The sequence below is a fragment of the Siniperca chuatsi genome, linkage group LG6, assembly GCF_020085105.1.
Source record: "Siniperca chuatsi isolate FFG_IHB_CAS linkage group LG6, ASM2008510v1, whole genome shotgun sequence".
NCBI lineage: Eukaryota > Metazoa > Chordata > Actinopteri > Centrarchiformes > Sinipercidae > Siniperca > Siniperca chuatsi.
In genome coordinates this window covers 9771778-9783872 of record NC_058047.1, presented here as the reverse complement: position 1 = coordinate 9783872, position 12095 = coordinate 9771778, and the positions used below count along the sequence as shown (strand labels likewise).

The 12095-nt window shown below is 41.5% G+C and overlaps 1 protein-coding gene across 1 annotated transcript in view; it reads left to right on the top strand.

Moving 5' to 3' along the window:
• Nucleotides 1-12095, top strand: part of adamts10 (ADAM metallopeptidase with thrombospondin type 1 motif, 10) — a 57056-nt gene that overhangs the window by 3112 nt on the left and 41849 nt on the right. Inside the window, exon 2 of the mRNA XM_044200135.1 lies at nt 2960-3360. Within this exon, the coding sequence (XP_044056070.1) occupies nt 3258-3360 (103 nt within the window). The 5' untranslated portion in view covers nt 2960-3257. The remainder of the gene's footprint in view (nt 1-2959; nt 3361-12095) is intronic.

Sequence of the window (12095 nt, the reverse complement as noted above, 5' to 3'; positions counted from 1 at the left end):
AAGCATGTTGTGGGGATCTTTTGAAGGCTGTCCACAAATCTTTTTAAGCAGCTTTACTTAAAAAGCACCAAGGGACAGCACTGGGGGGTCCAGTCTCTCCCTCTTTCTCTTGTTTAAATAAACAAGAGGAGAGTTAGTGGTAATGAAAAGCACTTGATATCAAGCTGCAAGTTTAATAACCCCACAATAAATCGAGAGCGGGAGCAGAAGTAATGAAAATGGAGGGGAGTTTGGCTTGTGCAGGAAATGACTGGGAAAAAGCCTGAGGGAGGGGAATAGAAAGAAAGACCTTCAGTTGTTCCACATATGAGGGAAGCTGCAACAGTACAAAGACCCCTCAGTGTTTTTTAAGCAAGCTCTCCTTTTACTGTACCTTCCCATTGCTGTTTGCAATGAAATGAGAGGCACATTATGTCTCTTTTCAACTCATTCCTCCACACTCAGTTCAGGGTATTAACACTCAAGAATGGCTCTCCCAGCTGGCTCGAACAGCTTACACTCTGCTGTCTCTCTTTCATTCCCCTCGGGCTTTGCGCTCATTTTTTTCCCTCCTCTTTTCAGGAGGCAACTTGTTCCCCCTGCCCTCGTCACCAAAAGGTTTCCCATCTGCTTCCGATTACCTTTGGCTGCAGTTGGTTAGCCGCCAGCCATCTGGGCCAGTGTGGCGTCTCCTCTCGCTCTTCTCTCCCCAGACGGCACTGAGGGAGGGATGGAGGGGAAGGAGGCAAGAGAGGCTGGGACCAGAGTGAACTGGGTGGGCAGACTTTACTGGAGAATAGCAAGGGTTGGGTTTTAGCTGACACTCAATTCATAGCCAGGAAACTCAAGTCAAAGAGAAGGGCACCCATGAAAATGTGACTCCTGATCCTGGCTCTGGTCTGTTTTTGTAATGGGTACTGTGGGTCTGAGGAAGTCATTTCCCATTGTTATTATAAAGCAGACTTGCTCTATGTTGGTCTGTAAGTATAAAAGAACTCAAACGGAATAGTGCTCAATTAAAAGGGAACTTGAGGTTTATGAATAGCACAGGACAGTTAAATTAGTAGTGTGGAAAATGAACAAGAGGCCCAAGAGTTTGATCTGTAATGTCTGGCTGGCTGAACTGTTACCTCCAAATGATCATTGGGTGCTGTCATACAAACTTCACTTTCTATTCAGCAGTTAAAATAGGAAGGGAGAATCTTTTCCCTGTTATTTCTGGCAATGGGAAACAGTTATTAATGTCTGCTGATGGAAAAAATGTTGAATTTCACTGTGAGGTGAAAAGTAAAGTACTTTGCGGATGATACGCAACTGTATGTCGGGACAAAGCCAGGTCCCACCGATGTGCCCTGTATTATGTCTTGCCTTGCTGAAATTAAAAACTGGATGTTCAAAAATGTCCTGCAATTGAATGATAAATCAGAGATCATTATAATTACTGGTCACAACCCTTGCATTGTTAACAGTCTCTCATCTAGTCTGGTTGCCTCATCTAACAAGAAGCCTGTAGTCTCTGTATAATGTTTGACTCAGATCTGTCTTTCGAAGTGGTGCAGTCCTGTTTCATACAACAGAAATTTTACCAAGATTATGTCATTGCTCTCATTCCCTGATCTAGAGAAGGTGGTCCATGCTTTTCTCCTCCAGACTTGATTATTGTAACGCACTTTGTTCTGGTCTCAGCAGGCGACACATCCAAAGACTTCAGTTGATTCAAAACACTGCGACCACATCACACCAATACTTACTGCCCTTCACTGGTTACCTTGCTGTTTTAGAATTGATTATAAGACTTTACAAGCTCGCTGCTTGAGATCCTCTGCAAGACAGTATCTTCTTTTAAATCCCTTTTTAAAACTTTTTTTATCTAATGTCTTTCTCTTCACTGATGGTCATTTGTTGCAATTGTTTTTAATTATCCTAATAAACTCTGGATCACAAAATCTTTGAAAGAAATTATTAAGAAGAAACATGCTGCTTTCAAACATGTGTGATGTAGAAAAACGTAAGTAAAACAGCTGTTTAGAGCTGAAATTAAGAAACCCAAACTAGTTGAAGTAGTTTGTCCACCAGAGAGCACAAACAAGTTGATTTTCCTGTAAAATGTCCTGCTTAATATGTATCTTGGTCACATTAAAATAAAAACAATAAAAAACAACAAATCTAAGGGATCCATAAAGATTGTTGTTTATTTTATGTTTAAAAAAAATAAAATAAAAAAATTGGCCAATATATTATGATCGGATTTTAAAAACTGAAAACAAATATCGATATCAGTATTGGTTCAAAAACCCAGTATTGGTCAGGCTGTAATTAATACAATACCGTTTGTCTCAGATGTAAACAAGCTTCATATAGGCACTCACACCATCCGTCTGCTAGCCAGGACGCCAACCAATTAGTAAGTTGTACAGTCAGGCAGTCAGCCAGCAAGTCACTCAGCCATACACCCAACCACCACAGTCAGCCAGCGTAGCAGTGATGGCAACCTGCTGCTCCTCTCAAATTGGCTCATTTTACCCCCAAAGCCTCTGACATAATACCCACTTCAAGCCCTGTTTGGGCATTAAGCACAGCTTTTTACAAGATGGCTGGCTTCCTTTGTATTTGAACTCTTTCCGGTGGGCAGGCAGCTTAAAGAGCAGGGCCTCAGGGCCCCCAGGTTGGGACCTGCTGTTGTTTCTGGTCATCAGAGTGAAAGACAGGGTGTTTGCCCTTCTCCAAAGCCAAGATTGATTAGCTGAAGGAACAATGCAGGACTGGATGGTCCTTCACTGGACACTGAGTATGAACTGGGTAGATTTGTCTTATTAGATTGGAAACTGCTTGGGTCAATGGGATCTCATGCTTTCTCTCTGTGTTTCACTATGTCTCCCTTGTTCCTCACACCTTTTTGAGCCTAAATCTGTCTCTCCCCTCCCTTTTCACTCCCTTTCCTGGCGTTCCTCTTCCTCACTGAAGAAATTTTCTTCCACAGGGCTACAGAGAGGAGTCCGAACCCACCACTGCTACTGTGCCCCTTGGGAGATCCGTCCAGGCCTTTTCTACTTCTATGAGGACTTGTCCAGGATCTATCACCACTCGCTGATCAACACACTGTAGAAGCTACTATGTTTGTCTGAACTCACGATCTTCCTGCAGCCATGGCCCAACAGAGCGCTGAGCTGTCCCACTGCTAGGCGACGGGGCATCCGAGAGGGCAGAAGACATGTTGGGACAGAGGCCCGGGGACCACTGCACTGAATTCTGTTACTATAGCAACTACTGTAGTAACCATGGAAACGCTATGGAGGACTGGTCTGGTCTGCACTGTCATCGTCGTCATGGTTGCCACCGAGGTCGAAGGAGGTCACCGAGATGAGTTCGCTCAGTCACAAGGTGAGAGGAGGCGATTATGATTAAGGTGCTTAAACCAGAAGATAGATACATCAGGCTGACTTAGACCACAGATCGTGATGCAAGTTTCAGGAAAATCTACTGAGAAAGACTTTATGGGTCAAATATATAGACAGAAATGTCGGCTTATCCAGCAAATTAAACACCTGACAAATCATAGTAATGTAAAAATCATAAAAATCTAATTGTAGCCATAAAGAAATCCTGTTAATTGATTCGAAACATTGCCCAATGGCCTAATACACCCAGAAATATCAAAGGGAAAGGTCCCACAGTATAAAGGCTATGGCAAAAGCTCCAATGGTAGATGAATCTGTATCATCAGACAGAACATTATCAACACAAAACATATCACCCACACCTTTTTTAACACTGCTGTCGATATCTGAGTTTTAGTCCTTGTAGCTCAACATTTTTCTTATACCTACCTTTGAGAAGTAGAAGCACATTTTCCTACAAAACCCCTTTTTTTATTTAACAAAAGAAGCCAAAGTTCTCAAGTGTTAGATGTTGTCTTAACATAAGCAGCCATTCAGGAATTTTGCCTAAATAAAATTGTCTAAAACAGGCAAATAACTGATTTAAATCGGAGACTATGTGATCAAAAAACAAGTTAACAAGATTATGAATTCGACCAGACATTCAATGCCAGTTTTTGAAACTCTACCCAGCCCTACCTACAACAACTTAAGCATTATACCTAACCAGACACAAATAAAAACAGAGCTGTCAACACTTGGTTTATTAAAAGTTGTCCCTGTGGTGTTTAGACTGAATAATCACCACAGCAATGTGTCAGATTTATTTTTGGCCACTTTATGACAAGTTCATGCAGCATCTTAGACTCAATCAACTTAGTCTGAGAAAAGTTGAACTTATGGTAAGAGGGCTAGACGTCTACATCATATCTACTGTATGTACCATATAGTAATCCAAGTGTTATCATAGAAACGTGTGTTCACCCTTTCCCACCAAAAAACAGGGCAGTGTCAGACTGGTGCCCTGCCAGGTTGCATAATACAGGTTGGCCTTCCAAACCAATCAGAAGTTCAGTGTGAAGAGTTTCAGAGCCCTGGGTTAGAATTAAACACTATTAACAGCACAGACGTCATTCAAATATTGGGAAAACATCATTGGTTTATTGTCTGTGATCCAGGCTTCATACTGTGGGTTGCTTTAATTTTCTTTCTTTGAGAACTTTAATGTATTTTATGGTTGAGGTGCCAAGAGTGAAATCTGTTTTTCCATTTCAGTTATAAACCCCCCCCCCCCAAAAAAAACCCTTTAATTATTTAGTTTTGAGTATCTGATTATAGTTTAATTGTAATTTAAGAGCAACCTGTTCCATGGTTACTGTAATTCACACGTACAGTGCTCAGATGAGAAAGTTGGGTGAAATGAGCCGTAGAAAGTGTTTCAGGTCTGACCCAGCTGAGGCACACTCCAGGCCTGCTGAAGTTAAACTCAGCTTCCACAAGTCATGTTGCTGTGGCACAGCCACGTGCCCGCCCCCCTCACCTCACAGTCTCCCTGTCTCTCACATACGCACTGAAGCTGGAGCGACTGAAATCCCCTTAAGGCAAATACTTAAAAATCCCTGAGTGTCCGTGTCTCGATTGTGTATTTCCTAAACTTAACCTCTGACCCTTCACAGCCATCTGTCTCGATGCTTCCTTTAAATAACCCACCCCTCAAACCTTGACGTGGCTCATTCCCTCAGAGACTGTTTTCCACAGGTACAGACAGTTCAGTCTTTAAAACTGCATAAATACTGTATTGAGTGTGCTGGGCCCAAATTGAAGATGCAGCATAAAAGGCAGTAACAAAGACTAAAATGCATTGCATTTAAAAAATAAAATAATTTTTTGCACATTTGTAGCTGAAACCGGTTTGTCACGCAGGTAGCAGGAAAAACAGGGTTTTGGACCCGAATGCAGACACCGACGCAGAGCAGGTACAGTTCAGTGACTTAATAGGACAAAAGGCGTACGTGGACGTCCGGTAGGCAGAGAGCAAAACCGGGGAATAACAGTCCATAAACACAAGCAACAAATCCATAAGGAGCAGGCCAACAATGCCCAGTCTAATAACCAGAAGAGCAGGTGAGATCCAGATGAACAAACACAGTATAACGCTGCACAAGACCCGACAGCTGGGACGCTTGACACAAGGTACACCGACAATCTGTCGCAGAACAAAGGAAGACACAGACTTAAATACACACAGCTAGGGGAGACAACGAGACACAGGTGAAACTGATCAAGACACAGGTGAAAACAATAAGACAGGAAGCAAAACTAAAAGAGACATGTGAGAAGGAGACTATTTCAAAATAAAACAGGAAATGACTGAACACAAACCCAAAACCATGACAAAACCGTGATTTCATTTGTTTTTATCCTGTCATAAACAACATACACACAAAGCAATATTTACAAAACAAGAACAATCTTAGCATTGAAAGGTTTTATTTTTATGATACTCTCGCTCTCTCTATGTCTCTCTCTGTTTGTTTCTCTTTCTCTCCCCTTCGAACTTGACACTTGTCCAGGCCCTTGGCTGATATCGTAACACAGATGATAACCCCTTTGAGCCATTTTTGAATAAAACTCTTACAACAGCAACTGAAATAATGGGAAAATTACTAGAAACATAAAGACGTCTGTCTTGTGTTTGCTGGTTCACTTGGTGTGCAGTGTTTGTTAGTGTCTGTGTGTTTGTTCAAAAAGACAAAAGGACTTTTAAGCTTTTTGGCATTTTTATTTTTCTCTCTTTGCTGATGTGTCTTAAAATAACCCACAAATGAAGTAAGCAACCATTGTCATGTTACTGAGTCATTTCTACTTAAGTATACAGAATATACATGTATTTTTACACAGTATACACATTTATAAAACATTTTTTACTAATTACCTAATACCTATCTTCATCAATCTTCATCAGTCATTTATCTCTGTTATGATGAAAAGGAGACAATTATGAGGGTTGGATGGGTGGAAGGACTAAGACTAAGGACTGAGCATGGATGAAACTGTTTTTAAACCCAGCTATTGGCGACCTGCTGTCGCTCCTTTAGTGGTCCTATATCCGTATACATTACATAGCCAAAAGAATGTGGACAACTGAATTTTACACCCATGTGTGATTGTTGAACATCTCAAAAACTGTGGGTATTAATCCGCTGCTGTAACAGTCTTCACTCTGATGGGGAGGCTGGCTGCAGGGATTTGCTCTCATTCAGCCACAAGAGCATTAGTGAGGTCTGCCTCTGATGTTGGGCGATAAGGCCTGACTCACAGTCGGCGTTCCAGTTCATCCCAAAGGTGTTGGGTGGTGTTGAGGTCAGGGCTCTGTGCAGGCCAATCAAGTTCTTCCACACCATTTCTTTATGAACCTTTCTTTGTGCACAGGGACATTGTCAAACAGAAAAGGGTCTTACTGGAAGTACACTATTGTCTAAAATATCCTTGTATGCTGTAGCAATATGGTTTCCATTATTTGGAAATCATGTAGTCCTCATCTTGGTAACTGCTCGCATCTTCCATAGAATGGCTAGTAGCATTGGCAACTTTAGTTTGGTTAGAGTCCAGCTTTCCTTTCCTAATACTGAGTTTTTAAGTCCACTTATGTGCCTCACAGCCTTGCAAGAAGTACACAAATAGCGGGGACTAATTTAAAGAAAAGACCTGATGAGATGAAATTGAAAACATTGAAGTGGCAGCCTCCCGAAATGCACATCCACCCACACCAAATTGTCACCTGGAAGTTCTTATTCAGAATGAAGAGACCTTGCCCAAACCATGAAAAACAGCCCCAGACCAAAAGGACACAAAAGTATTTGGACATTGGTGTCTACATACTTTTGGCCATATACTGTGTGTGCATTTATCACTCCCCTGTCTGTGCCACCCAGACTGCATACAGGAGAAAGACAGGCGAGGCATAGAAAGACAGACACAGACAGGTAAATTCACAAAAGTGTGAGTGAGATAGCAGTTGTTTTTGAGACAGTGTCTTTTAACAGCTTCCTTTAGAGCTGTAATAAGTGTGATGGCTTCTTATAAGATTATTATCTAAAGGTGAGCATCTCCTTCCACCATTTCTCACTTTCGTAGTTTATATTGAATAATCACAGATTCTTTCTCATCTTGTAATAGTCGTTTCAAACGAGGCAGAGCAGAGCCTGAGGTGCCATGAAGGTGTGTCTGGGATGGAGGGAGGGACAGTTTTCCATTCAGAGTATTTCCTTCCACTATTTTCATTTGGTGATAACAGAAACCAGGGTGATGCCCTGCTCATGGGTGGATGGGTTTATTTATCAGCACAGAAGCTTCTGTATGAAATCCCTTAAGCCAGGGAGTGTCTCCTGTTAAATTTAGCAAGCCTGTTTCCACTGTCAGTTTGCTTTGACATCTACATGAATCAGTCGATGAATGTATTTTGAACTGTACGGCTACTGCAAGGTCACTATGGGCTCCATTTTCTACTCGTTATAGAGATAAAATATCAAAATATGTGCATTAGTATTAGTAGTTTACACTCTCAGGGTTTACTAGAGAAGACAGGGCAGAAATAATTGTGTGCAGAGAGAAGGATAAGAAGAAGTGAGGCAGGATGTGATGTAAAGCATAACGTGCTGTCATATGTTTTGTTTGTATTCTATAAAGCAGTAGTCCACCAGGTTTATCAGGTGGCCCCGGGCAAGGTGGTCAGAGAGTAATGGATTGCATGTACAGGGAGAAACAGGTATTTTGATAGAAAGAAGTTTAAAGCCATTCCTCATCCATCTTATTAGAAGTGATTAAACTAGATGGCTGCAAAACAATTGATGAAATTAGATGAAATTTTATAACTTCTAGACTATAATTTCTTCCAGTAAACTGTCTGCATCCAAATGTGAATGACACTCCACTTTACATACTGTGTTTAGATGGTTTCATTCTGTAAACAACAATAACACTTGCTCTGAACTCTGATGTTCTAGCATCTGGTGTTTATCTGTTTGTTTTCTATGGGAAACAACATAAACTATCAGAGAAACAGGTTTAAAAAAAGATTTTTTAGATTAAAAAATATATATATTAAGGACTACATGTGTCTTGTTTCCCCTGTTGGATTGGTTGGAAATCCTGTGGAGAGGAAGCTCAAACCTTTAGTTCAAACTACATAGTAATTTGTTTTGCTGGTTTTCATTAGGACACAGTTTATTCTGTGTGAGGTCTCTTTAATTTCTTCCTGGGAGGTGAGTTATATCTACTTTATTAACACCCTCCCTTCATTTTCTCCCCAGGAGCTTTTCCTGTGTTTCAAAGGTAATGGTAATACCACCTGCCTGTTTACTTGCTGTGGTTTGAGAGAACAGGATGGATGTGTTGTGGGAAACAGCTCAGAGCTCTTAGGAAGGTAATACTTCTGAACAAGTTTGTGGAGTAATGCTGATGTGGTTTCGGTGCCTTCAAGCGTCCATTTTAGGCCGTTTGAACTTGTCATTGGCGTGATTTCTTGACTTTTCTGATAGCTCCAGTTCACACAATGTGTCGTAGCCTAAAAACTTTTTAAAAAATGTCAGCCCAATTTCAAATGTCCATCCATCCATCCATTTTGGTCCCGTTAGGGGTCGCGGGTGACTGGAGCCTATCCCAGTGACTTTGGGCCTTAGGCAGGGTACACCCTGGACAGTGGCCAACTCGTCGCAGGGCTAACACAGACACAGACAAGGACAGACAACCATTCACTCTCACATTCATTCAATACGGGCAATTTTTTTAGAGTTATCAATTAACCTACACATGCATGTCTTTGGACGGTGGGAGGAAGCCGGAGAACCCGGAGAGAACCCACGGTAACACGGGGAGAACATGCAGACTCCACCCAGAGAGATTGTGTGATGTTGGTCTGGTCCGGGAAACGATCCCACGAACCCACGATCTCCTTATTGGGAGGCAGGAGCTTTAGCCGCTCTGCCACCGTGCACCCAATTTCAAATGTTATTAATCATATTTTTTGTTCTCTAATCATTCATTTTCTTGAAGCTTCAATGGATGGAATGGACACAAAGGATCAAATTAAGGTTTATTGGCCTTTTTAACAATTAATCAATTAATATATAATCTATAATTTAATATAATCAACAAATGAATTATTATGAAAACAATAGTTAGCTGCAACTAACGTTACTTGTCCACCGCTAAATGACAAACTAGTGATTAGTTGTTGATCGATAAGCATATAGCAAGCTAAAGACTAAAGCTAAAGACATTTTTTTTCAGCACACCAAAACAGCTGAAAGCATGTCAAGTGACCAGAAACAAAGCTCCAAATGAATGTTTCTCCATATCTTCTGGATGTGTAAATATCCAACTGTTATTACATCATGACCAGGTGGTCAGGGTGGGTAGACACACCTCCGACTCCCTCACCTTGAGCACAGGATCCCCCCCTAGGGTTGCGTCCTCAGTCCCCTACTGTACTTCCTGTACACACATGACTGTGTGGCCAGGTTCAGATTCCATCATTAAGTTTTCTGATCTCCGACAACAATAGCACAAAATTCTGGATCCTGTACAAAGGTATTCTCTATGGGCAACTCCCCTCATCCATGGCTATTCATTCTAGTATCTTTGTGGGCCCTCCTCACATGAGGGCCCTGTATACTCAGTCCCCCTTTTCCTACGCCCCTGGAGAGGGTGAGCAGCTTCAAATACCTAGAAGTCCACATCACAGAGGATCAGACATGGACAACACAAACAGACACTCTGGTGAGAAAGTCAAGACAGTGCCTTTACCACCTCAGGCAGCTGAGGAAATAGGATCCTTCAGTCCTTCCACTCTGGAGCTGTAGAGAGCATCCTGACAGGAAACATCATTGCCTGGTTTGGCAGCAGCTCCGCTCAGGACAGGAGGGCTCTGCAGAGAGTGGTGCGTTCGGCTGGCCTTATACACCAAGAGGTGCAGAACCAGAACCTGTAGGATCATGAAGGATCCTCACCACCCCAACAACGGACGTTTCCAGCTGTTGCGGTCAGGCAAGTGCCTCCGCATCTCACTGATCTCACCAGGGCCCCCCCCATCAAGTTCCAGCTACTCATCATCTCATACAAACACATATAAGTACACATAGACATGATATATATTCCTTTTCTAATTTTTATATATATTAAAAATATAAATGTATATATTCATATTATTGTAAATATTAGAATTTCTTTTGTATTGTTGCGGTTGCTTTTTTGTTCTGTATTCTGCGCTATCTCTGTGGGCATTGCCATTTTTCATTTCGCTGCACATCCTACGTGTGCATGTGACAAGTACTTGAATCTTATATATTCTGCCGCCAGCAGTTAGTTTCAGTTAAACATTCTGTTGCTAGTAGCAACCACTACTAGTACAGCTCCATAGCAGTTTAACTGACATTGTCACGTCCACCATTTTGTCAAATCTGTGAACAAGCAAATATTAACAGGCTTATCTTCTTATCTACTCTCCAACTGCCCTCGTTGGACCATTATCTGAAGGTGCTGCCTTCATTATAGCTCTTCTGTCACTGTCTACGTAATTTTAGATGTTAAATGCGTGTTTCTGTGATCAGTTTAATGCTAACCTACTAAACTAGCTAGCTTTAGCTGTTTTAAGAGAATATGTTGCTAATGCTACAGTCTAGCTAGCTGTTAGGTCACTGTTAGTTTAGCTATTGTACTTCTGTTAATGTTATGTATTTTATTTCTCTTGTGGTCTGTTTACTATATTGCAGGCAGATAACAATATTTGAGAGTGAATTTGTGAATACATTTTTTTTCTGTCACCATAATAATTCATTGTAACTGTGGCTCTGTGAAACAAGGTGAGGATGCACCACTCACAGACAGAAAAGGTAAAAGCAAAGTTTACGAGGCTGTCGATCAGATGAGGGCTTTACAACAAGGAGGTAGACAGAACAGGCAACCAAGTCCAAAGAGCATACAGGCAGGAGACAAAAACAGCTAGGACACTATAGCAGGTATAGCACAATAGACAATCTGGCAAAGTACTGGCTTAAGGACAGCTAATAAGGGAATTGGGAGCAGGTGTGCAGCTGGGTGTGGAGGTCAGGTAATGAGGAAAAGCAGGAAAACACTGCTGAGCAGAGAGGGAATGGCAGGTTCTGAAATGACATGGGAGTTAGAGGTAAAAAATAAAAAAGTTGACATTATGAACTGGCTGCCACTATGACAGTAACAGTACCTTTTTTGTTCTAAATCTTTTTTTGATTTGTAACCACTATCATTGAAATGTCTGTTTTTTTTCCAATACTGTTTCCACAGTTTCACACTTCCAGTAAAAACTTTACAGCCCATCCCACCTTCTTGAACCCTTACGGGAAGTTTGTTTCACTCGCTGCATAGCTGTGCACCTACATAGTGAGGGAAGAAAATGAAAGATGAAATTATAATGCAAAAAACGCTGACTCATTCACTATTTTTGAAAAGGGAACAAGGCGCCGTCCATTTTTGTTCTCATGACAAAAACCACTTGAACCCAGAGCATACTTTGTACTAAACTTCCCATGTCGAAAATACAGTACAACCTCACGAGTTCCATGTGAAGGCAGCATTTGTAATTGTGCTTGCTGTTTATTCAAGCCAGACGCTGCTTACAGAGTGTTTTTCCCGGTACAGAGCTCTCCAAGTCTGTACCAGGGAACTCTGATCTCTGGGTATTTACTCTGTGTGGGAAGGGGC